Source organism: Camelus bactrianus, chromosome 36, assembly GCF_048773025.1.
Source record: "Camelus bactrianus isolate YW-2024 breed Bactrian camel chromosome 36, ASM4877302v1, whole genome shotgun sequence".
NCBI classification, from domain to species: domain Eukaryota; kingdom Metazoa; phylum Chordata; class Mammalia; order Artiodactyla; family Camelidae; genus Camelus; species Camelus bactrianus.
In genome coordinates, this window is record NC_133574.1 from 14,115,495 (window position 1) to 14,143,396 (window position 27,902).

At 36.0% G+C, this 27,902-nt stretch overlaps 1 protein-coding gene across 1 annotated transcript; it reads right to left on the reverse strand.

Moving 5' to 3' along the window:
- Nucleotides 1–1,989: 1,989 nt before the first annotated feature.
- LOC141576110 (uncharacterized) lies at nucleotides 1,990–23,708 on the reverse strand. Its single transcript, XM_074358586.1, has 13 exons — nucleotides 23,690–23,708; nucleotides 22,465–23,270; nucleotides 20,900–20,985; nucleotides 20,266–20,394; nucleotides 18,959–19,024; nucleotides 18,095–18,158; nucleotides 16,683–16,750; nucleotides 14,584–14,715; nucleotides 13,129–13,236; nucleotides 11,160–11,274; nucleotides 10,719–10,781; nucleotides 8,399–8,494; nucleotides 1,990–2,273 (listed from the first exon to the last, which is right to left on the reverse strand). Exons 1-3 carry the CDS (start codon nucleotides 23,706–23,708, stop codon nucleotides 20,977–20,979), a joined length of 834 nt encoding a protein of 277 aa, XP_074214687.1. The 3' UTR covers nucleotides 1,990–2,273; nucleotides 8,399–8,494; nucleotides 10,719–10,781; nucleotides 11,160–11,274; nucleotides 13,129–13,236; nucleotides 14,584–14,715; nucleotides 16,683–16,750; nucleotides 18,095–18,158; nucleotides 18,959–19,024; nucleotides 20,266–20,394; nucleotides 20,900–20,976.
- Between the last annotated feature and the right edge of the window lie 4,194 nt (nucleotides 23,709–27,902).

Sequence of the window (27,902 nt, forward strand, 5' to 3'; positions counted from 1 at the left end):
AGAACCGTCCAAAGCATGGGCTGCATAATAGCCTCTCTAAGCTACCTGAGGCTTGGTCTGCTCCTGACACAGGGCAGATGGTTCTGAGAAAACCACACTCCTCAGGGGACCCCAGGGAGTTGACAGAGTTGAGTTTGGGTTCCTGATCATCTTCTAAGTCTGGAATTTTGAGATTCTCCTGCACCTGTCCTTCCTCCAGAACGGAATCTGATTCAGGCGTGATTCCAAGGACTGAGGCATGTGCCAGGCAAGAGAGCAGGCATGGCTGGATGAGAGCATCGCCAGTGCCATCAACTGAGAGGCCAGGGCACTGAGATTTCCAGTGATTTAGCATCCTGGCTGGGAGGGGTCACGTGTTCTACAGTGAGTTTTGAGTATCCTGCACCGCCCTCGAGGACCTGGAGGGGGCACGCGAAGCCAGCGTGTCTTAGGTGGCGGTGCGCATGCGCAGTACGCGTCAGCAGCCAGCATCTTCCCTGGGGGCGGAGCTTGTTTCCCTCAGGACTGAGCGGGCGGCGCCATGGAGGCTCCGGGACAGCGCTGCCTGCGTGTCCGCGGGAGGAGGACGCTCCCCGCCCGCTGTCTGAAGTTACGCCGGTTTCCCACGGCCTGAGCCCGCTTCCTGCCGGGGTGTGTGTGGACCTGACCGAGCTGGGGCCTCGGCCGTCTGGGCAGGAGGGGACGGTTGCGCTGGCGGGCCCTCTTCGACTTTTCTCCTTGCCCGCCGGAAGCGGGTGAGTGTCCGCGCCCCTGGTCCTCACCGCTCGGGTCCCCCTCCCCCGTGTGATCGGAGGTGTGTACAACAAGGGTCAGGAGCGGGGACGCGGGTGTAATGGGAAAGGGGCTGAGGAAGTACTGAAAGAGTTAAAGAGAAGTGTGTAAAATCACATTATGTTAATTTTTACATTTTAAGTGTGTCAAAGTCAGAGTTTATTATGCTTTTAATTTCTTGTCTTTAAAGGAATGCAATCATTTATTTTATACTTAAAATATGATTCTCAGCTTACCTCGTTTTCAAGTCAAAATACTGCCACGGTTGACATTTTCTCATAATATAGTGAAAATCTTCAACATGTGTGAATATAAACTCATCGAAAAATCTTGCACCATTCCATGGTGAGTAATCTTGTTAAAAATATCTGGGCCATTACTAAATTATTACAAAAATATAAATTTTTTGAATCACTTTTAGAAGTTTCACACACAGTGGTATTTTTAAAACACCAACCACTGCATAGTGCTTAAGACCATTTAAGATGAAATATATTCAAACCTAAAACTTTAGAATACTCAAAAGGCAGGATAATGGCTGTTTTATCATTGCAAATACATTTTTTCTTCATAAGTGCAAAATACGAAGGTATTCAGCTAAATTTTCTATATCTTTATTCAAAAGGTGAAATTAGAATATAATCTCATTTTTTATTTTAAGGCTATTTCCCATAATAATTGGTATTTTTATCTGTAGGATCTTAATTGTCCATTCATTTGTTTTTTCTTTTGGTTTCTTTAACAGAGAGTGCATTCTTGTGTCTTTTTAGAGTTTTTAATTCTGCTAACTTATTCCAAGATACTTTCTGAGACTGATCGTAAATAAGGGGAGAGGCCTTATAGTAACTGTGCATCTTTTCATGTAGTCAGGATTTTTTTTTTTTTTTGGATGACTTTTTTTTTACAACTTCCACTTGGTTCACAATATTATCCCATTATGACAACTCAATAAAAAATTGTAATCTATTTACATCAAGACACTTATGTCAGCACAGTGCTTTTGCTGATATGATTTTACATTAGATTATAATATTTTATTTGATTTACATATATACTAATACATATTTTATATAAGTACACACATATATGAATATCTCCTAAATGCCATTAATTTGCATGGGTTGGTAGCTGATAACATGTGATCTTTCTGACCATTGGTTATTCTTATGTGTGTCTAACGTACTTCTTAGAACAGATACTAGAACATCACACCTCTCATTATACAGTATTTTAAAGGTTATATTTTATTTTACTTATTTTTAAACATTTTTTATTGAGTAATAGTCATTTTATAATGTTATGACAAATTCCAGTGTAGAGCACACTTTTTCAGTTAAACATGAACGTACATACATTCATTGTCACATTTTTTTTTGCTGTGAGTTACCACAAGACCTTGCATATATTTAAGATTCCACACATGAGTGATTTCATATGGTATTCCTTTTTCTCTTTCTGTTCTGCTCCACCTAGAATAACATTCTCCAGGAGCATCCATGTCTCTGCAAATGAAGTTATGTTGTCAGTTTTTGTGGCTGAATAGTATCCCATCATATAAATATCCCACATCTTTATTCAGTCATCTGTTGATGGACATTTTAGGCTGTTTCCATGACTTAGCTGTTGTAAATAGTGTAGAGAAATCAGCTGAAAACCTTATGGGGGTTCCCTTGTAACTCACTCTTTGTTTTCCTCTTGCTTCCTTTAGGATCATTTCTTTATCCTTGACTCTGGCTATCTTGATTAGGATGTGCCTTGGTGTGGGTCTGTTTGGGTTCTTATTTTTTGGGACCCTCTGAGCCTCCTGTGCTTGGATATGATTCCTTCTTTAGGATTGGGAAGTTTTCAGTCATGAGTCCTTCCCATACCTTTTCAATCCCCTTTGTTCTTTTTCCCCTTCTGGAACTCCTATTATGCATAGATTGGCACACTTTATATTACCCCATAGGTCCCGTATATTGTTTTCATTGTTTTTTATTTGTTTTTCTCTCAGCTGTTCTGATTGGGTGCTTTCTGTTGTCCTGTCTTCTAGATCACATATTTGTTCTTCTGTATTTTCTAGTCTGCTTTGCACAGCCTTTAGGTCAGCTCTCATCTCAGCCAATGAGTTTACTAATTCTACTTGGTTCTTCTCTATAGTTTCTATTTCATTTTTGACATATTTTATATACCTAAACCCTATTTTTTTTAGTTCCTTCAGTACTTTGATCACTCTTTTTTTGAAACTTTGATCTAGTAGGCCATCAATGTCTATTTCCTTGATCATGCTTTCAGGGGATTTCTCTTGATCTTTTAATTGGGAGTGGTTTCTCTGCTTCTTCACATTGCTCATATCTCTCTGGCACCGTGGCTTAAGGAGTATCAGTTATGTACTTAACCTGGAGATGGTGTGCCCTTAATGATTTGATCGAGAGGTCTTTGTGTCTTTGCCCTGCTTCGTGAACTCAGCTTGCTGTTTCATAGGCCTTCTGTTGACGCCCTCATCTGTGCTGCTCTCAGTGGCTGCTGGCTAGCAGATTGTGTCCCCATCCTAACACTAGGTCAGGAGCTGAGCTCTTACCCGGTGGGCGGGCAGCTCACTCCCCCTCCTGATGCCACAGTCACATGCTGTGCTCAGGGGGAGGCAGGTGGGCAGATCACACCCCATCCCAGCACCGTGGTCAAGTGCTGTCTTCCTGCCAGGAAGGTGGGTGGCTGCCCACCTGCCCTCTCCTGGTGCTGGGACTCTGCTGCTCTGTGCAGCTGCCTGCTCTGCCTCAGGTAAGCGGTCTGTAGGTGGGCTCGGCGAAGACCATGGAACAGCCCTGCCTACACTGTGTGCCAAATCTGAGCTCCTTGATTCTCTTGGCAGCACAAGTTCTCTGAGGTGTCAGGATAGAAAGATCCTCCCTGCCTCGGGCTATAAACAAGTCTCTGTCCTGCCTAGGATGTTGTGGAGCCCCCACGTGCAGTTTCAGGTCTCAGCCCTGCCCCCGCCCAGGCACTATGAACAGGAGATGGTAGCTGTGGCTGAGCTCTGCCTCTCTTCTTGCGAGATGTGCCAGTAATGGCACAGGTCTCAGGAGACAAAGGCTACAGCACCCCTCCCCCAGGGCACATGCCTGTTTATAGTTTTGTTTACCTTTTGAGTTAAAATTTACCTGACAATGAAATGTATAAATTAGGCTTTTGAGGTTCATCCTTGTATCAGCAGTTGATTCTTTTTTATTGTTAAATAGTATTCCATTGTTTGAATATACTATCATTTGTTTTATCCATTCTCCTACTGATAAATACTTAGGCTTTGGGTATCTTTTTTTGCAAGCTAACATTTTTTTAAAAAATGCAAATATAACATACATGATTAAATGTGAACACATCTTAAGTATGCAGCTCAGTGATTTTTCACAAAGTAAACACATCTATGTAACCTTCATCCAGTCAAGAAACAGAACATTGCTGTTCCACTTTGGGTTTTTTCCCAGATACTACGGCACACCTTTGATGGATTCACCATCCTAAATTCAGCCACCATGGATTGGCTTTTTTGCTTTTGAAATTTTTGGTCCTGTACTTTCCACTCAAAATTATGTAAGATTCATCCACTAGTGTTTTCTGTAAACTAGTATATTTATTTTTATTGCTTTAAAGTATACAACTTGTATGCATGTGCCACCACTTATAGTTATGTATTTATTGTTGACAGGTGTTTGGGTCATTTTCTATTTGGGGCTATAAGAAATAGTGATTATGAGAATTTTCTGGATGTCCTTTGTTGCTCAGATGTAGAAGTTTCTGAAGGGTACACACATGGGTTACCCTTGGTAATAGGGTGTGTGTGTGTGTATGTATGTGTATGTGTGTGTGTGTACATATATATACACACATATACATATATAACTTTCATTCAAAAAGCCTATTTCCAAAGTATTTGTAAGAATTTATATTCCCACTGGCCATGTGTAAGAGTCCCCATTGCTTGTTGCCCTCACCAATGCTTCATATCACTTAACAACTAACTATTGTAGTGGATGTCTAATGGTGTTCCAAGTGTGGTTTTAGTACATATTTCCATTATTACTAAAGAGGTCAGCCTCTTTCCATAGCTTATTTGGATTTTTTTTTTTGAAGCACCTGTTCAATTTTTTTGCATATTTTAATATTGAGGTTCTGCCTTTTTCTCCACTGGTTTTTGTTATTTATATGCCCTAGATACAAGTCTTTTGTTGGATATAGGTATAGCAAATATATTTTCCCACCGTATGGCTTAGCTTTTCACTTTCTTAATGGTACCTCTTGATAAAAATAATTCTTAATTTTACTGAAGTCCAACTTAAAACTCTTATGTTTCATGCTGTGTCCTGTTTAAGAACTCTTTGCCACTTCAAAGTCATTAAAATATCTCCTACACTATTTTCTAGATGCTTTATTTTGGTGTGGGATTAGTTTATTTATTTTAATGGAGGTACTGGGAGTTGAACCCAAGAACTTATGCATGCTAAGCACACATTCCACCTGAGCTTTACCCTCCCCCAGATGCTTTGCTTTATGTTTCAAATATATTAGATTTATAATCTATCTAAAATTACTGTTCATGTATGGTACAGAGTTTAATTCAATGCTGTTCCATTGGTCTATATGTCTAACTTTAGGTAGTTATCACATAGACTTAATGTTGTTTACTAAGTCCTTTAATATTGTTCTTTAATATCATCTTGGCTATTGTTGGCCCTTCACGCTTCTCTATGTATTTAGAATCAGCTTGTCAAGTTCTACAAAAAAACAGTAACAACAATTACCTTTTGGGGATTTTGATGTGCACATATAAATCTTTGAATCAGTTGAAGGGGAACTGACATCTTTAAATGCTGAGCCCTCCAATACATAAAGTTGGATTACTTCCCCTATACTTATTTTTATCACTGCTGTAACAAATTATCACAAATTTTGCAGCTTAAAGCAACACAAACATTATTTTATGGTTCTGTAGGTCAAGTCAGGAACAGGTATCACTTGGCTAAAAATCAAGATGTCAGCAGGGCTGTATGCCCTTCTGTAGGTCAAAGGAAGAATATATTTCCTTGTCTTTTCCAGCTTCTAGAGTTCACCCACATTTCTTTACCCATGGCCCTTCCTCTATCTTCAAAGCTAACAGCTTTATAGCTTTCTAATCCTTCTTCCAAAGTCATATCTTTCTGACCACAGCTGGGAAAGATTTTCAATATTTAAGGACCCCTGTTGTTAGACTAGGCCCATGTAGATAATACAGGATAATCTCCCTGTCTCAGAGTCCATAACCTGATACATCTGCAAAATCCCCTTTGCCATGTAAAATAACATATTCACAGATTTCAGGATTAGAGCATGGATATAGGTAGGGGTCAGTGTGGTGCACTATTCTGTCTATCAAACTGTTTAACATTTGAAGCTTTCTGACAAACGTACAAGATAGAAATCCTGATCATGTGTAGAATGCTTCCTCTGCAAAATATTGGGCACTGAGTTTATTTGAAAGGACTGAAAATAATATTACCACAGGAATGGTTTCCTAATTCTACTGACATTTACTTACTTTATACTTAAATAACCAAAATGGTCAGCCAGGAGTGGGATCTTGGCAAATAAAATAAAAGTATAATTCAAGCATTTATCACTGAATTAACTAGCTAATTCTATTTTAGAAACAGACGGAAAATAAAATAATTTAGAATAAGTCAGATTACTTATATATTAAGTGAAAATAAAGTTTTAAAAGCATGTCTGAATATGGGATAAAGTAAGCATCATAAAATGTAATGTTAATCTTTAGTACATGCAAATCTCAAACTCCCAATTTATAAACAAGTTCATACTGTGTAGCACAGGGAACTATATCCAATACTGTTTTGTAGTAAATTATGGTGAAAAAGAGTATGAAAATGAATATATGTATGTTCATGTATGACTGAAGCATTGTGCTGTACACCAGAAATTGACACAAAATGGTAAACTGACTACATATATATATATTTGAAAGGGCTGAAAAGACTATATCTACCAAGAAAAAAAATTAGATTGATAACAAAAAAAAAATTTGTTAGTAATATAATGCTAGAAACACAGACACAAAAGAAAATCTCAGGCATACATCTGTTTATAGAGTCCTAGAAAAAATAGTGCCTATGCAAGTCCCTGATAAACATGAGAAAATAGGAAAGGCAATATAGAAGTTCAAAATGCTTTGCTATGTAAGATCTGCAAGGTGACTCAGACACAAACTTAAGCGGTCAAAATATTTATATAATTAATGATAACTTAAAGTAATTGAGGACATCATTTTAAATGAGATAAAAATAGCTGATCAATTTTCGTATTACTAAGCAAGTCATTTCTGTTTATAGTAGGTTTATATTATTTTTATATCTATTTATATTTTATAAAGACATCAACTTAGATCCTGGCTGATAACTGACAGTGGAGCAAATGATTGATTTAAATGGGTATCATAGGCTTATCAGATTTCATATGCTTTAAATATACATTAATTATTAGCTGTCAGGAAGAGTTCAGTTTTCATTTATTCTAACATAGCTGTGTCACAGGCAGGTTACTCTGTATTTACAATGGAGGATCATGATAGATATAAAGATATCAAGCCTTATTGATCTTCATAGGGGTGCTTTTATAAGAAAAGGAGAATAAAATAAGAAAAATCTAAAATACTACTTTTTTTATAGTGTTCTAACAGTTTTATCTTATTTTTATTTTTTACTGAGTTATAGTCCGTTTACAATGTTGTGTCAATTTCTGGTGTACAGCACAATTTTTCAGTACTTTATGAATATACGTATATTTGTTTTCATACTTTTTCCCCATGAGCTACTACAAAATCTTGAATATATTTCCCTGTGCTATACAGTATAAACTTGTTTATCTAGTCTATATATACCTGTCAGTATTTACAAATCTTGAACTTCCAGTCTGTCCCTACTCACACCCTGTAAAATACTATTAAATCAACATATATTTATGAAGAACTATGAAAAATGGGAAACTATAAGTTGTTTCTTTAAATTGGAGCAAAGAGAACTACTTTAACTTGGAAAATAGTTAAAATCTGGCAAGTTTTATGATTTCATGTTCACCCCTGACAGCTTTTCTTTCCTCCTTTCTCCTTCAATCTTTTTTGGGCCTTCTAAAGAATTAAATTAAAAAAAAGAAAAAAAAAAGAAAATTAAGAAACAGCTTTGCATCTAAAATAACCTCCTAACTGGAAAGATTGTATACTTTGTGAAAAATTTACAGCTGCCGACTTATGATCTATGTCTCTGTCCACACTGCCTTACTTGTTAGGAAGGGTCTTAAAAAAACAAAGTAAAGAAAAATAGCAAATTATAATGGCTTTTACATTTTAAATTTTTTCTATGTGTTTACAATCTGCTCTATCATGAGTTATTAAGATAAACATTATCAGCTATACTCTACTTTCCTATCATGCATATTGTGACTCTGAGAAGCACGCACGCTCTAACTTACAATCTGCAGGTTGTGTACAGGTTAATGCAGTTCTTTTGACAATATATGGTTTTGTAGTCTAGTTGTCTAACTACTACATAATTGAAAAGATGTAGAACTACTGGTATCACTGCCCTCGGTCTCTGTCACCTACCTTAAAAATACCTGGAAAAGTAGATTCAAAAACTCATTGGCAAGAACATTTTTCACACTCCAGATCTGATATTCCTCTAGAGTTAAGATGGCCATTCTAAAAGAAAAACAACGTTTAAGAATATCTTAAATCTTCATCTTCTTATATTATTTGAATAAAATCTGTTTTATTAAACTTGCAATGGTCATTTGTCTGAAAGAAAACTAATGATTTAATGTAGATGCTATGTGTTCATCTGAAAGTAGGCCAGCAAGAATAAGTTCAAAAGTAACCAAACTCTGAAGTAGTGAGTCATAACGTGGGCAATTTATCACCAAAAATCTTCCTCCAGTAAGACCTGGGAAATAATTCACAGTATCTTCTGGTTCAAGGTGAAGTTTACTAACAGAACCCACAAAAGGTTCTGGGTAGAGAAAAAGGACTATTTACTAACTTTGAAAGCATCTTTCCAAACTCTCTGGATTATGCACTTTGACCCTAACAATTTTCTACGATCTTCTTTAAAACATCTGGCAATATTATTAGACTTCTTAAGAGATTTAAAAGAACTAAATATATATAATAAATGAGTATCAATATTAACATTTCTCAAAATAAATTTTAACATTAATTTCACAAGTTGAATAAAGAAGTATTTTTTTTTTTGGTGTCATAGTGTAACAAAAATTACATTTATATACAGTAGACAATATTTCTTGGCAGGCAAAAATATAACCAAATGCTTCTTACTTCATGTTTTGAACAATCACCTTAACAATCCTAGATGAATAATAATGTTCTTAGCTTTTATTACTTAATTATATTTTTATTATCTAATGATTTATTATTTAATGATGTTTAATATTTATTATTAATGATATTCATGTATTCATTCAATATATAATACCATTTATTATAAGAAAAGATTTTAAATCAGTGTGATGGTAAGTATTGGCTTTCATGATGCAACTTCCATAAAAGTATATTAATACCAATGTAATGGTACAAAATAATGGGTAATATTGTCACAGTCTAGTCACCAGTGAATATGGGTAATAGGTTTGGTTGAAAGGTCCAAATTTTATTCTAAATTTTTACCATTTCATTATTATGGTTACACGGAGATGGAGCAGCTAAATGATCTTTTTTTAATGTTCAAAAAGTACAGCCATAAGAAGAAACTCGGTCTTACATAAAAATAGACAGCAATGATAACCTAAATACTTATCAAATACCCAGAAAAAAGGCGATGGAAATTGTATCTCTACATAAGGTATTTCCTAAAAAAACTTTCCTATGTTTCTGTTTTCATATATACCAAATAGAAATGGCTACCTTAATTTTGGGCAGAAAAGTAAATGAAGACGGTTATCTGGATTCCCAAACAAAGATCAAGCCCTGAAAAATTCATTTCTATTATTTATTTCTATTGAGTGTCAGTTAATAAAACTATGATGATTTTTTCTGGATTTGTGATTGAAAAAAAAATGTTACTTATTTTTCTAAGCCTGTATAAGACCGCTATGGTCTACATCCTACCATCTGCTACTTGGTACATGTCAACATTTGAATAGAAAGGGTCAAATTAACTCATATGTGTCTCACATATATGGATTATCTTCAGTTTCACATGGATACATAGACATTAAGGCAAACCTATTATAATATCTTCAATAAATGTTGTGAAACTAAAAATATTCAATGCTTTATTCTTTGTAAAGTACATGCTTGTTTCTGCTATTATACACTTATTCTGGCTGCTATTAAAGAACTTAGGACAGACCCTCACCAATATTATTGAAAAAAAATTTTTAAAACTATATACACCACCTAGATTGAGATAAAAAATAATTTACATCATCACAAATATCCGATGGTCCTTCCCAGTTAAATCACCCATCTCCTAAATCACTATTGTAACACTTATTGACATTAGTTCTGTCTCTGTTCTAGAACTTCATATAAATTGAATTGTACAATGTGTTCTTTTATTCTGTGGCTTCTTTTGCTCAATATAAGTTTTGTCTTACCATAATGTATTAAAATGGGAGAAGTAAAGATTATAAACTACAGATGTCAAGGGCTGTCTGTACTTAAATTTTATAAAATGCCTAGATTATAAAATATAATGTTTTTATGTAAATAACACTTAATGGAGTTGTTTAAAGGTGGAATGGGCTTTCTTTAGGGACAACTTGGAGGTATTGTAACCACAGGTTCAAATAAGCATTAAGCAGGGATGATGTAGAAGTGATTCAAGTATGTATATGTAAGGTATGTATACCAATTCAGAATATAATGTATTTTTATAAAAGAATAAATTAGTTTCTGCTGGACTCACCTTTGTGGTATCATGCGCATTCTATGTGTCTTCTACAATGTAGGATAGATCCACATGTAATTCCTTTAAAACCAGAAACCCAAATCAGTAGTTAGGAAAGAGAAGGTATCATTTTTATTAGCCAGTAGCTGAAGTATAAAGTATTTTCGGGCAACTTTTTTTTTTTTTTTTTACAGAAATAGATTGCTTGTTTGCCTTAAAAATTTATGACAATTTTCCAGTGGTTTCATTTTTTTTTTACATAATACATTCAGTTTATTAAATTTTCTAAGGCAAATTCTCTTCCCAATTTTGCATCTTTGGCTATGAATATTTTGAGTAGCATAATATAGAACCTAGAAGAAGTAAGAAAACTTTTTCTCAACCTCTTTTAAAAAATTCTTCACTCTATGTTCCTGTTGGAAGTTTACATGCAAGAAGATGTATACAATCAGACTTTACCAGGGTATCATCGGTGCAGTTGTCCTTCCAGATCTCTAAATGTGCAACCACGTGTCTCTCAGGTCAACCCTAGAGAGAACTCCATCACGGTCAACATCAAATACCTTGAAGCAAACTAAAGAAAAGAAACTCTTATGGAGGGAAATTACTTTCATATTCTGAAGTATAATACATTTTATTACAAGCTGCCCTAGTAAAATTACTTAGTTCCTCAAACAACTACATTCTGGATTAAGTTCTTATTTGGAGGACACTGTGTCCTTAAACTCCTTTGAACTTGTAGGAATTCCTGTACACTTCATAAGTCTCTCTCCTTATATTATTAGCCAGCTTAGAGAACCCTATCCTTCACCTAAATCTAAAGTTAAATTTCTTGCAAACTGAAAAAGAAGGGCCAAGTTACTATACAATATCTCACAGATTTTGAGAAGGTAATTCAAACTTTTAAATTAATTTCTAATATTTAAAACTGATCACTTCAGAGTTGATTCTTAAAATGCTGAAAATATTCCATCTACATTAAGAATCAAGAAAAAGCTGGTACAGTCAGCCCCCTGTATCCACTGGTTCTGCATTCACAGGTATAAACAATAGATCAAATATATATATATATATATATATAAATTTTCCCAGAAAGTTCTCAAAAGCAAAACTTGAATTTGCTATTCACTGACAACTATTTACATATCATTTACATTGTATTTACAAATAATTACATTGTGTTAGGTATTACAAGTAACCTAGAGGTGATTTAAAGTATACAGGAGGATGTGCATAGGTTATATGCAAATACTATGCCAATTTACATAAGGACTTGAGCATCCATGGATTTGGTATCTGAGGGGGTCTCAGAACCAATCTTCAGCAGATAATGAGAGATGACTGTATAAAGATTTTGCCTCTCCAGTGTAATTAATGTGCACCCAATATTTTTGCCTAAGAACAATTTCAAATCTTCAATGAAGCTTATATACAACAAGCTAAAAATCCGAAATATCAGCACTTTGCTAATTAACATCTTATCAGCAAAATTGCTAGTCTATATGGTTAACTTCCACTAGTCCGCTGGCAAAAAAAAAATTAAAAAAAATTTAAGACAATAATTAACCTCAATTGAGAAACAAAGACTTCAGCCTCTTTAATATCAGAACTTTAATGTGAACAAATAATCTATCACAAAGCCAGGTTAGAGTAATGGTATACTATCAGGGAAGATAAAAGAAATCTAAATTTTTAAGATTAAATAATTATCTACTTCACACAGCCGTGTATTAATTATGCTATTAAATAACTTAGTGCATCACAGTACAACATTACTAAAGAATATTGAACTATTAAGTATCATACCCAAAATATGCAGTATTTGTGAAGCTGTATTTTAGAAAGATGCAGTGATAATGACCCTAGTGAATATATAAGAATTAGGTTCCAATTAAATGTAAACTGCTGCATTTTCCTAACCAAATATGGTTAAGATTTATTAATGTAATATGCTTATAAATTATGCTATAATATTTTAGCTAGGTTTAAAAGATAAATTTACTATTTAATAAAATTGTTTTATCATAAATTTAATTTTGCTAATAAAATATCAATATACACAGTGATAGAAAATAAGTTGGAATTCAAGTTAAGCAGGACAAATTTTCTATATAGACTACAAGAAAATATTTTCTATATGCTTAACATTTTAAAACACATCATGACTGATGTAGTTCATTTATCATGAATTGTACATTCACCTGGAAAATCAACCATTATTAATAACAATCATCTTAAATTACTCCACAGTAAAAAAGAACAGATGATTGAACCTTTACACTGACCTCAGTAAAACCTGAGCAAGAGATTGCTATTTGCCAAAGGGATGAGAATTCAGGCCTCAATCATTTGATTTTTTTTCATGAATGGATGCTAATTTTTTTCTCTGTATATAGGTTCCAAATTTTGTGATGTTTAACACACTTACATTACTGTCTTTCAGCCAGAGGTCCTCTGCAACAAGTTGATAACCCACAGGATATCTCCTTAAAATCTATGTGGCTGTCATGATTTTCACCAAAAGCATTAAATAAACCTGTAAAATAGGAACTCAGAATAAATCACAGCCAACAAACTTCCTGTTAATAACGACATGCTTGTGAAAGGAGGCATGACTCGCATAAACTGACGTAGTTTTTAAAGTTGTCAGTAGTTTCCACTGTCTTAGGAAGTTTTTTTTTTTTCCCCTGGCATAATTATAACCAAAATTTAACTTCCTAAAAGAAAATACTATCATTTAGTGTTTGGTTTTGTCTGCCTACCTGTCTCTATCTTATATTAATTCCAAAAGTCAAAAGTGATTGTAGAATGTAAAAAATAAAAATATATTTCAAAAATTTAACTGGAAAAAAGTCAGAGACCACAATTATCCTAATTTGGAAAGACTAAGAAGAAAAAGGAAAAAAGAAGAAAAGTTGAACTCTATCAAAGATATACTGTGTTGTTATTAACAAGCTTCATACAGCTCCTTCATGAAGCAAAGAATACTATAACACACTATAAGAGAAAGAAATTCTGTACTGCAGTCTTCATTGTACCACTTAATCTGTATAAATAAATATATTAAATTTCAGAAATAAAGGGCAATTTATAATCTAATCCTGTGGTTTTTAAACTTTTCATAAAAAATAAATGGAATCATTTTGTTTTCAAATGAAATGATTTCTCAATCTCTAATTCTAAAAAGGTAAAAAGATAACTGCACTGCTGCATGCACAGTGGAAGCCCTGTCTGTTCTAGCTCCCCTAACAAATATTTCTAAAACTTACTAGAAACCTGAAGAATACAGACTATTTCAAGACTCTAATTCTGTGCCCTCAAAGAGCAGAAAATTGAAGCTAAGAAGTAGTTAAATGACTTGCTAAAAGTAAGAAATTTTTTTAAAAAGGTCTGAATCAGAAGCAGAACACAAGCTTTCAGATTTCCAATACAGTTTTTGTGATTATCACCCACAACTTCTCCTTGTAAACCTCATTTAAAATATATATATATATAGTAGTGAAAAGTTTGGAGCTAAGTGGGGACCTTAGAGATGGTCTAGTCCAGTGGTTTCTTAATTTTTTAAGGGTGGGGGAAGGATACAGCAGTGGAAGCTTCTTCTATATAAAAGAAATACAATAGACACTACTCATCTGAGGAAGAGGTGGGGTCATGTGTGGAAGCTAGAGCTTTGCCTATTCAGTGTCCACCACCCTGACCCTGCACCAGATGCTGAGGCACCGCACTGGAGCACAGTTTCATAATGATTGTCTTGGTCAAACTGATTTTATATATGAGAATATTCAGGTGCAGAAAGGTAAACCGACTTACGCAAGGCTCCAAAGGTGGAACAAGGCTCACGTGTTTAGCAAAGAACATTTGTAGAAAATAGAAGGATTCCCACCTTCACTCAGGGATGGATGAATTGGTGGTGAAGCCAATGGGCCAAATGTCTCTAAATCAAATCATCCAGTTCGGGATTGAGCCCTCAGCAACCAGTAGCATTTCTCCAGATGAATGATGTCTGATTCCTCCACTGACAATCAAATCAAACAAGATTATAAAATCTCACTCTTCTCTTCTGAACAATTAATTAGTTCATCCTGATAATGTAACTTCTAAAGATACATTTTAATTTCCCAGTTAAACTGTTAAAAAACCTACCTAAAACAAAAACTCTGAAAGACAAATATATTGTATCTAAAGTGGCATGATAATTAAATTCAAATTAACATAAAAGAGGCTGTAAAATGGGAAAAAAGTATGCAGTTGCCCATTAAGCAGGCTGTTTAATTCCAACATGTAAAATAATAAACTAAGATATTTATTTTTTGCTTGCCACTTTTATCTGTATTCACTTTGGTGATTTTAATCTCTATCTTGGATTTGAAAATTCTTGATCATAGTCTCTCCTGGCTACACAGGTAACACACTATTAGCAGAATCTATGTTTGAGTTACCCTGTCACTATGGTAACCACTTACACATTTAATACTTATTAAATAAATGTATAAAGGGGATAGACCTAAGCTTCTCCTTCTTGGCCCTAAAATTCTTACTACCCCTCCTATAAAGGCAAGAGCCTCCTCTGTAGGACAGAGTGTAAATGTATCTCCTGAGAAGGATTCCCAAACAAGTGCTATCTTTACAGTGTGCTTTTAGATTAGATGTTTTTATGGGACATTTCAATAAAAGAATCAAGGACCTAAGCTTCCCAGTATGGTGGGATTTGTGATGGGCATGGGAGGATGCTCACTTGGGAGGATGAGATGTTAAAGACACTAACAGTGAAAAGGACAGGGCAAGATGAAGGGCGATTGGGAAAGAGGACCACAGAGGTGTGCCATCTACTTCCCACTGTCATCTAAGTGATACCTACTTGAAAGAAACATTTCTACAGTTAAATTCTATAATGGGGGGTTATTTAAATGAAGCACACATATACTCAATGAGTAGATCACATAATTTTTAGAGATTCAGAGTGCATTAGCATTTTCAGAGTAATTTTTACATCAATAACTAGTATTTATAAATTCCTGTCTGCTAAATAAGTATGTGGAATTATTTCCATTTTGCTTTTAGACTTACTACAGCTTAACCTATTCACTGCACTGATACAGAGTAATTTTTCTAATGAAAAAAAAATGGTAATGTACAACCTTGTTAAAGATTCTTTAATTTCTCCATCACCAGATTTATGAACATTTAGGCCTATGTTTCAGGCCCCGTTTCTTACCAGCTTTTTCACCAACACCTTACATTTAGGTTATATTGCATTACCCAGAGTTCGGGAAATGTTCTTTCACACATCCACGTCTTTATTAGGTCCTGTGTCCTCTGAGGAGAAACCTTCTCCCCACTTTCACATCCTTCAATTTTACAGCCTAACCACTAATCCTTCTGTGAACACCTTCTAATGCTTTCCAACCTCACCAGCTACCCGAGGGTCTTAGCTTCTCTCTTCCACAACTGTCCTCCACTGTATATAGTATCCAATATTCAAGTGAAGTATGAGTCTTCATTTACAGGTCTGTGGCCTCTCTAGATTACAAAGTATTTGGATTCAGTAACCTTGTCCTTTTATCACTGTTGCTGCTAGAATTCATTTCATAGGACCTGATACATAGTAACCACACAATAAATACTTGCTGAATGAATGAATGAATGAATGAATGAATGAATAACCAAGGCAATCTTCACAGCCAAGGCTTCCCCATCCCAGCTCAGTATTCTTTCTGTTATATCAAAGAGACTCTGCCCCATGAAACAATAGACCCTGCACATTTTAACAAATGTATACAATTATTAGGAACTATTATTAGAACAGAGACTATCACTACTGTTCTCATAGTTATGTCACATAAGTAGTGTATTAAAGCACGTTCTGATTTGTTATTTATACAAATCAGCTGTCTGTCACCAGTTTAAATATTAGTAATTTAGAAAACAAGTTATTGATTTATCTACTCATCAGAAAACATTATGACAGATCTATTTACATACCTCTTTTGTCAGTTTATATACCAACTGGAAAAGAATGGGTGTACAGTCAACTCTGAAAGTATAATTGCCTGCAAAATAAATAAGAGAGTATTTTAATACCTCCAAATGGACTTCAAACCTGTATTTAATTCTAACTTTATTTTCTAATTATAAACAAGATATAACAGATTTCAATATGAAGGCATCATTCCTGGAGAATTAAAAATAGGTTGGACCCTACAGATTATCATATTCAGTGAAGTATGTCAGACAGAAAGGCAAATATCAAATTATATCACTTATATGTGGAATGTAAACAAACAAAAAAATGATACAAATGAACTTATTTACAAACCAGAAATAGACTCACGATATAGAAAAGAAACTATGGTTACCCAAGGGGAAAGGGGGAAGGGAAGAGATATGTTAGAGTTCAGGAATAAGATATACACTATTATATATGAAACAGATAAACAAGGACCTACTGTATAGCACAGGGAATTTTATTCAGTATCTTATTATAACCTATAATGGAAAAGAATCTAAAAAAAGTGTATGTATATGTATACGTATATGTATATGTATATGTATATGTATATGTATATAACTGAGTAACTTTGCTGTACACCTGAAACTAATATTACACATCAAATGTACTTCAGTAAAAACAAATAAATAAAATTTTAGAATAGATAGGTAGGTAGATAAATAGACAGACAGACAGACAGTCTGGCTAAAACTAAAACACAAGGTGGAAATAACTCTTCAGGAGCCAGAGAGGCTGCAGCACACACTCGGGATAGGAGACTGCAGAGGCGGACTCTGCTGCTAAGGCCGCAGCTCCTGCAGTAACAGGGTCATTGCTCATTACGGCAGCAGTACCAAGGGGTCTATGGCAAAGGAAGTGGTAAGGCCATAATGTTCATGTTTTTATTCATTCATTCAATTCAATATCAAGACTTTAGACTAGAGAGTGTCAGTAACTAACATGTGTCCTGTGACACTTACCTAGAAATAACCATAATACGATGAAAGCCTACAGATGCACATGTCACATGTCAGGGTAAAAAGGAAGTCTGTAGTGGGTGATTATTTCAGAGTTGTTCCAATATATACAGGAACTATTTCTGTATGAAATACTTTAGCCCAACTTTTAAAAATAGCTCCACAGGAAGAATGTCAAAAGTACTAAAGTTTTAAGTAGTAATCCAAGACAGGCAAATGGTAAATATACTAAAGAAATTAGGATCAATAGCTTAGTTATGAATCATATTGATTCATTTGAATCATAATAATGTTCTCTCTGGTAAAATGGAAAAATGGAGGTATTATTGAGGCATCTCATAGAAAGAGGATAATCCTAGTTTATGAGTTGGAGTTGATAGACTTAAATACTGGTATACTATTTAATGACAATCTGAAATAAAATTTACCTTCTGTGTATGAGTCTGCATTGATATATGCAACCTCTCTCTCCTGGAGTGTTTTCACATTCTCCTGTAGTTGAAGCAAAGCAGTCACTTAACTCACAGCATTTACAATTGTGGAAATACAAGCAAAACAAACAAATTAATTCAGTAAAAGATTGGTTTGCAGATACCATTATAAATCAAATGCCTATGCCTTTGACCATCATTTTAAGAAAATACTATTAACTGCTTGATAATATTAATGCAATTAAAACAAGAAAGAAAAATATTAGTGATGCTGTAGCCACTTTTCATAGCAACAGCAGGGAGACCCAGAGGAAAACTGCCCCTGATCCCCTGCACCATAATATGAAGGGGGAAGGCTCGGAGATGCTCAGCCTCACCCTGGATCTACTGGAAGAGAACTGCTCAAAGTAAGGCTTGGAAATCTGTATTTTTAAAAGGTGTCCCTGGCAATCCTTAAAGACATTAAAGTACGAGATCCCTTGACGTTGGGGATCCAAGTAACTTTACCATATTTAAAGTGAGGAAGTTGGAAATTTGATTTATCAAGAATTTTTTGAAAGAGAAGATATTGATGAAAAAGAAAAAGAAAGGAGGGGAGGATAGAGAAAAAACTAGAGGGAGAGAAGAGTGGCTATTAGGACAAAGACAAGACATTTCTCTCTCACACATACATGCACACACGCACACACATTCTAGAAAAATACAGCAGAAGACTAATGCCATCACACACATGGGAATATGCAGAGAGAACACTTTTCTTCTGTTTTTCTCTCTCTCTCTCTATCTTACTACCTTATAAGAGCAGTTACAGTAAAAACATTTAAAGCTGTGAGTAGTCATCCCACAAATGAGAATTCTCACCTCTGCACTTGGCCACATGGGACAGATGACAGCTGAATCTGCTGCAGAGTTTCCATTATGACAGAGCTACAGTAGAAATAAAAAAGATTCCTTAACTATATGTAAAGGTAAATGTGCTGCTGAATATGATCAAGAAGCTAGTAGAAAATGGGAAACAATATTCAAATTGTCTTTTAACTCCCATGAATTTAAATTAATGAAAGGCATATTATCTTGTATCTTGGATTTATTTTATCTGTATTTTAAGCTGCTTAAATTACAGAAAGACACATGTATTTCTATATACATGTATTCACAAGAAATTACATATTTCTAAAAGTAAATGACCTTAATGAATAAGATCTAATTCATCTAAATAAGTGTATTATGAAATGCATGTTCATAACACCAACATAATAATAAGACTTTGCAATATAAATGGAATCAAATGTGATACAAGTAACTGTGATTTTATTCCCATACTTATTTGATTCATATTATTATTTTAAAGTATGCGGAAATGAGTCAGAAGGAAAGCATTTTAAAAACCAGACACAATGTTAAGAAAGATATGACATTCTTTAAATCAATTCTATAAAATTTAGACTCATAAATGATGAACAAAATAGAGGATAGTCACAGGAAAGTGCTTTTTGGTGCACCTGCCTTTAAAAAAAACACACAAGACTACCATGAACATGTAAGAACTTAGAGTTACTGGACAGAGAGCCTAAAGGAAGAAGACGAAAGAAGGGGGCCTATGAAAGACACTTTAAAATAAAGCATTAAGAGCCAGTGACAAATGAAAATTAATCATAATTGAATTAAAAATAAATCCTTGAAATTTTAGAGTAATTCAATTTACAAAATCATTGTATTATACTTCCCAATCAGGCACTTTTGTAAATGGTAAAATATACCTATGGTTACAATTTAGTATGGAATCCATAAAGGAGAGACTATAATCAGAGTATAATCATCTTAAAAGAGCATGTTGTTTTCCTAGATAGAAGAAATCCAAGGAAACTGTAAAAACTTGAAAATTAATGCCAAGGATCTATATCAGATTTTCAATAAGCTAATTCACTTGTCAGAAGCAGCTTCCTAGGTTTGACTATTTTCTGAGCTTACAGATTTTACTTACTTATCACAAAACAAATATAAATAGAAACTAAAATATTTTAAAAATAATGAAAAAATTGTTTTGTGCTTAGTAATTGTTTTGTTTTGCCAAGCTGATGTAAAAGCAAAAACAAACTCTATTTCTTATATTTTCCTGAGTATTTATCCAAATTAAAACAATATCAGGTAATAATATCTGTGATTACCCTGAGATACATGTTGACCAAGAAGATACGTTTTCTGTCTCAGTTACATCAGCCCATTTGTGGAACCCAGAAGTCCAAATTTTTCTGCATCCCAGCTGGCAAAAATGGTAGTTCTTCTCGGTCTCCAGCCTGTAATCATTGTTAACATACATGGTTAGGTACATCAGCCTAAAAACAAAGTAAAGTTCACTCAAGTCACTTTCTGTCATCACTTGCCAAGGAAACATTATTTACATCTACTAATCAGTTTTCCAAAATTCTGGACAACTTCTTATAAATCAGCAGTTCCACTGGTTAGGTCAGTACCTCCAAATACCCAGAAGTCTTGATGATCTCCCAGAATAACACACTTGTCTGGAAAGGAAGGCATTCAAAAGGATGACAACTTAGAATGTATTACAAAGAGCAGTAATTTATGTTTTTAAATTAAACTTCCTCCTGCTTGAGTTTCCTCCATAGAAAACCATCAAGGTAGTGTCTCCTTTTAGAATTTACCTTTTTTTCCCACATTTAATTATATCACATCAACCAGGAAAAAAATATTAAGAGTTGATTAAAATTTATCTTCTCTTACTCCTGTAATCTTTGTAAAAACAAAATGTTTTAAGACATTTTAAAAAATTCACCAACTCACCAAGTTTCACAGATCCTCAGGTAGTTCTGATTACATCTTAAATGCGTGTGATTTTCTTGATGTTATGAACATGCATTTTAACCTTCCTAGAATTTCACAAAGGGAACAAATTACTTCACATAGAGCATTATGTCTAACAGGTTCCTTCCAATGTTTTATTATAAGTCTCAGAAGTACAGAAAACTGTTTAATAGGATGATAAATTCCCATATGCCCACCACCTAAATTCAATCATTTTTAATACTGTTGAACTATTTGCAAGCGAGTCACGAAAATCATGACAGTTCTCTCCTATGTATTTAAGAATGCACCTTACAGTGAGATTAAAAAAAAAAATCAGTATTTTATATTTTTCCTCCCTCATAGTTCTATTGTTGGTATGTATTTAAACTTCAAAATTATTCAACGTGAAAAAGAATCTTGTTTTTAGCAAGTTTTTAAAAAAAATTGTGTTTTTGTCCATTTAGAGCTCAAATCAATTAAGGGATATAAGCCCCAGGTGCTTTTTTTGATATTTTGACCAGGGAAAATTTCTGTTTCTGACTTTTCTCTTAAACTGTTACTGAAACTGCATGCTCTGTTTTCCTTGTGTCTGTATGTGTCTGTTTATAAATCACATTTTTCATTGTGTACCTCTAGAGGGTATTAATACATGAGATAATAAAGTCTCCTATGTTAAAGGAACTCCGTTCTAATTGAGTTAAATAAATACTTTTTAAAAAATTCTTATAAAAAAATTGAACTTCTAATACCTTAAGAGTTCTGAAATTTTAAAACAAGCTTCTTACAGAACTTATAAAATACTTGCAGAATCCAAATTCACATTGCTAAGGCAAATCATTAACCAACAAGGCTCATTTAACCATTTTAGTTTAATAAAAACAGCTATCTCCTCTCTGATTCATCAGTGTGAAGTTTCCCTTTCCCTCTACATTTCAAGCCAGTCAAACTAAATTTCTGATCATGCCATGCTGTTTCCCAACCCTGCAGAAGCTGTCCTCTGCAGCTGGCATTTACTGCCTGTCTTGATTCCTTGGAAATCTTACTGTTTGTGTAAAATTAAGCTCAATGAGCACCTGTTCCATGGTCATGCCTCCTTAACACCAGTGCTGTTCGGGGTTAGTAACAGTAACGACTATGATGGTAAGCGCACGGGGCCATGTAGCAGTTAAGCGTTCACCACTGTGACCATCTAACCCACCCCCACAGAAGTGACCGGTGAACTTCACTCCTTTACCCCTTCTCTCCTACTCCTTCCCTTAAGTTAACCTAGTGTTTTGCATGCAAAGCGTTTTGACAGTTATCTGAAACACTGTTTTAAACCGTCACTTGAAAAGGGAAGATAAAATGTTACACCTGGCCCGGATGAGGAGACGGGTTGGAGTGGCCCAGAGGAAGCCGAACAGGACCCGCGGCCTCGGATCACAACACAGCCCCGTTCCTTCCCGAGTTTCGCAGCCAGGAAAGCTGAGGCCTGGGGCCCGGACCACCTCGGGGCCTTCGGGGGAGGCCGAAAGAGGGACGGAGACCCGCGCAGGGCTGGGGAGGGGCCCGCAGGGACTCACCGTCTGTGCAGCGGCTCCTGACCCACGGCTGGGCGGGCGGCGGTAGCGGTTCAGGCCGCAGTGCCGGCTGAGGGCGCTGGGAGGGCGGCGGCGGCGGTTGAGGCTGCGGTGCCGGCTGAGGGGGCTGAGGAGGCGGCGGTGCCGGTTGAGGGGGTTGAGGCGGCGGCGGCGGCCACGGGAAGGACTTGAGGGACTCGAAGGCCTTCGCCAGCTTTTCCAGGGTCGCCATGGCGGCCTCCCGCCCCGCGTGGTCAGCCCCCGGAGTCGCCGGGCCGACCGGCGGCTCTGGTCAGCAGCGGTGGCAGTGAACGGGGCTCGGGGCCGCCAGCAGGTGCGGACCCCAAGCGCGCGGCCATCTTGGAGCCGTCCCGACAGCCCCCGCGGCGCTGCGTCCTGCCACGCTCCGCCGGTGGGGCTGGGCCGGGCCGCGGGATTGACAGCCAGAGGCAGCGGCCTCCGCCAATGGCTGCCGCTCCCGCCCCTTGGGCTCAAAGAGCCGCCACGGCTGCTGGAACCACTGCGTTCTTCCCGGCGAGGGGTGAGGGGTACTGCAGGGAGATCGGAAGGGCGGTTCGGGGGCGGGGTTGCGTGGCACGGCGAGGAGGGTGGGGAGGGCGGAGTGACTTGTGATTGAGGGTCTCTCTTGGCGACGGGCGTCCCCGGACGACGCCTAGCGGGTGGCGGGGAGGCGGGGCAGTGGGCTGGCAGCCCGAGACCCCCGCGGGGGCTTGCCCACCCCGCAGCGCGGGCGGAGGGCCGGCTCGCCGGACAGCCTGCTGTAATATGCTGACTGTTATATATTTGGCCTTACCCTTGTTAGTTGCCTCAAATCACTCCTTGTTCACCTTCATGATCATTACCATAGATATACTTCTTACAATCCTCGTACTTACTATGTTCCCTCATGCTACAGGGCCATACACATGCTATTCTCACTCTTAGAAATAATCTTTTGCACATCAATCCCCTACTCCCCTCAAGAGATTTGCCTATCTAATTCCAATCACTCTCAGTGCTCAGCTAATTTGTGAATTCATAAAGCCCATTACATTAACATAATTTCTTAACACCATGTAATTCTCCTTTATCACATTATTAAAGTATACTTTATAATAACATAAAAACTCTTCCATGCATGAAGGTAGATATTAAACAATTAAGTTCACAGTATAAAGTTGTAAGTACATATACTGTATATTTTGAAAAATGTTAAGGAATAACTTACTATAGTTAAATTCATTCATAATTTTTCATAGAAATATGGGAATATTTATTCCAAGTTGGATCATCACTATATGTGTGTGTGTATATATGTATATATCTCTCATCCTTCATTCACATTAAAAGTTCTGATAAATTATTGCCAACAATTAACTTTTATACCCAAAATTACCAATAAAGGAATAGGAAAGAAGGGAGAAAAGAAGGAAGGAAGGAAAGAAGGAAATTGAGGGGTTTTAGAACTCTTGAGATTGAGACAGATTAAAGACTCAGATTTGTACAATTATATATGATAATTACTTTCCTGAAATGATATAAAAACACAAAGAAAACTGAAAGCTAAATATAAAGTTATTTACAACCCAAATTTGAGGTTAATTTATATCTTCAATTGATTTGCATTTTTAAAAATTTAATATTACACTGTTCCATTGCTATAATATAATCAAATTCATAAACAGAAAACTATATATGATATATACACCCTCTCACCATTTATAACATTTCTGAAACTATTTTTGATGTAGAATATTTTATATTTAAAGTTTTTATCATTGGAAAGGCTTTGAATGTTTTAGCACTATTAGATTTAATTTACTTCATCATATTATTTTTTCCAATACATGAGAAATAATATCTTACATGGTTTTGATCATTCTTTAAGTAGTTTGTTAATATTGTGTAATAAGTGAATTCATGGAATGTTATTACAAACTTAGACATTTTTTATTTGAAGATGTCATCATTTGTAGTATAATATTAAGGCCATTATTGTAGGAATGTGAAGGAGTCAGACATTGCTTTTAGTAAAAACATCACTCTAAAGGGCATATTGGCAATAGCAGCATGTGGTTAAGATCATGTCAATTTTTTGTAAATCTTTAACAAATTCTGAAATCACTCTGGTTGCTTACAAATTTATAAAACGCAATTACTTGCAGGAAGAACAAGGCTATAGTCACTGCATGACAAAGGAATGCTGCTTAATAAATAAGTGAGGAGAAGAATTAAGTTTAATCCAAGGAAAGCAGCATTCTTAAAATATTTTGGATTGATTCGAGGAACAGGGATTTTATGATTATTTATTTAGCAGAGTTTATATAGACATTTATGTGTGTGTGTGTATCCTTCATGTCTGTATCAATTCAAATAAGATTTTGCCACAAAAATAAATTTTAGAGCCAAAAATACCAATCAAAAAGAAAGAAGAGGGAAGGAAAGCAGGAAGGCAACTTATCAAAAAATTTCGTCATTATTTAGAGTAAAGATCTATATCAACTAAACATTTGTATTGTGATCTCCACTTTCCACTAAAACTTATGCCATTTACCTATAAATATAAGCTTTTATTTGCTTCTACAATAAATAATACATAAATTTAATGAAACTGCAGCTCAAAAGAAGGAAATAGCATTAGAAATTCAGTCATCTAGCGCAGTAGCTAAAGCATGGGTATGACCTGACTCTTAGCAATCAGAGAACAACCAAGAAAATGTGCCAAAGTGTTGGATACACAGATTTGTTCCCAGGGCAGGGAAATAGGCATATCAATATAAGTAAAAGAATATACCATGTTTAGAGCTTAATTATAATGCAAAATAGATATATATCTATATCTTTTTCAAAATGTTAAATTTAAAAGTGGACCAGAAAAAAATATAAACAAAATTACTTCTATAGAGAAAACAAAGAATAGCCTTGTCTTCTTCTATTAAAGACTGACTAGCCACAAAATATTATGGAAATAGCTATAAAGCTTTGAGGAAAAATATTATAATTCTATAATTGTGTTACCACTAAGGTTGTTATGTTTGTAGTTAAGCCAAAGTAATAACAAGACATTCAAAGAATCAGAAGGAATGGTAACTATATATTTATCCTAAAAAATAATAATAAGTACTAAGAAAAGGATACATTTTTTAAAATGTAAGAAGTAAGATATGATTATATAAATGCTATGTTAAAGGGTATTGAATCTACAGGTAGACAAAATAAGGATCACGTCTATTTTGAAAATATTTCAAAATAAATGCCAATAAATAAAAATAATTCTTAAAATGATATTTCAGTCTAACTTGTTTGACTTTGTAAATGCATGTTACTTTATATCAATTTGCATTATTGATTATTATATGGTTAATAACACAGATACAATTAAAAGAAAGTGTATAAAAAGTTGAGATAGCAAAAATAACTTTCTTTTCTAATATTTACAAATAAAAGATTTAACAGTGAATTTTTATCAATCATAAGTCTTTATATTTTCAGTAAAATATAAAATTATAATGGAGAAAAAAGTAAGCAAAACTAACATAACTTTGTAAATCAACTAAGACAAATTTAAAAAAATGCAAACTAGGTTTTTTTAAAAACAATTCATTTATTTCAGTTAAAAAATAGTCACTGTTTTATTTCAGGACGTTGCAGAGATGATGTACTAATATGCTGGTGCTTTAATACCTCAAAGTTCAGAAATCACTGCAGGGAGAGGCTGACGTGTCTACAGTCAGGAGGAAAAAGCCAAATCCTTCCCCTGTTTCCCCGCACCCTGCCAGTGTCCTCTTTGCCCAGGGGTGAGGAGAGGCAGGAAACCAGCAGAGCATGCTCTGTGCTCGCAGCCCCTTCAGCCAGTCTCGGAACACTGCCCCCTCCTGGGTGTGAGGTGTTTCGGTGCCACTTGCTGTGTGATCCTGCCTGGCTCCTCTCTGAGTTCACTTCCTCATAGGTCAGTGCAGGCCGAGGTCAGGGCCGGTGTCTGTGGGCCTGCTTCCTGGTCTCCCTTTGCGTCTGAAACAAGTTTCACACTACATGCAGGCCCACAGAGAAAATTGTTGTTCAGATTTTTCTCTGTTTCTTAGTGCAGTTTTTTCCCCCTAATTATAAAAGCTACATTTACTGTACAAAATTTAGATAAAATGGAGAAATGTAAAGAAGAAAATAGAGTGACCCACAAACCTGCCCCGAGGACTGTGCCACACTTTTTCGGTATAGTCTACTGAGCTCTTTTTCTTAGACACACGATACCCAACCACCTGATTTCGTGTTCTAATTGTACAATGTGCTCCTGAAGTTGTATTTTGCATATTGATCTATCCCTGATGTATCTTTATGGTTAAATACTCTGTGGAAAGATATTTAGTAACTACCTGACAGCCCATCATGTGGGTGTAGCACAACTCACTTACTTGTTTTCCTACCATTGGCTGTGGGTTGTTTTAATATATTTAATCTGTGATGAAGCTGATACTTACTCAACATGGGTTGAATTAATTTTAGAAAATGTTATATGTATTGTGTTGAGTATAGAAATTGTGAATAGTTTCTGTTTGCGAGAGCTACTGTCTTATGATTTTGTTTTTGATTTTAATAATGTGTACATATCTTTTATCTTGATCTTAAATATTCTACAATTGGCTTGGGCTCCTGAGAAAGGCTACACACTCTCTCACTTCTAGAAGTTGTGCACCTCAGAAGACATAAGAGGAATTCAGTCACCTTTTCTTGCAACTTCACTGGTAACTGTCTGTGATTGTACTCGGTGGACCTGATACATCCGTCAGATGGATGAGGATTCGCTCCAACCTTCTGTCTCCATGAGTATGTGACAAGCAGCCAGTGCCATCAGGGTGCTTAGAGAGCCTCCTCTACCTGGTGCAGGTGGGGATTGTCCACTCTGCCCGGCTGCTCCCACCAGCATGAGCTGGACCTTCCCAGCCTGTGGCCTGCATGTTGAGTGGCACCCCAGGGGGCTGGTGAGGCCCTGGGACCACACAGCAGCTCCTGGCCCTGCCCTGCTGGTGATGGCTGACAGCCTGGTCACTGGCCCGGGAGGGCAGCTGGGTGAGCAAATCCAAACTCCCCTCAGCATTGATCTCACATAGCATAGGGTTGAGGGGAACCTGCCAGACTGTTCCTTCCTACCAAGTGCAGCCCTTACTAGAGTGAGCAGGTCAATTACTGAGTCCTTAATGCATGCCTAAACCATGCTGTGTGCTTGACCTGCTGCCTGTCACTGGGTCTCTTCTGTGCACCCACTCGCCGCATATGATGGGTGAAGGTGCCAAGGCTGAAACATATGTGTTAACAGGTGTGGCCATGGTTACTCTGCCCACAGATGTGGAACAAGGATCTGAGTCCAGGTTGTCACACCCTAAGTCCCGCATGCTAACCAGGTTGTTGACTTTTAAATGCAAGCCAATTTGTAGTTGGTTTAAAAA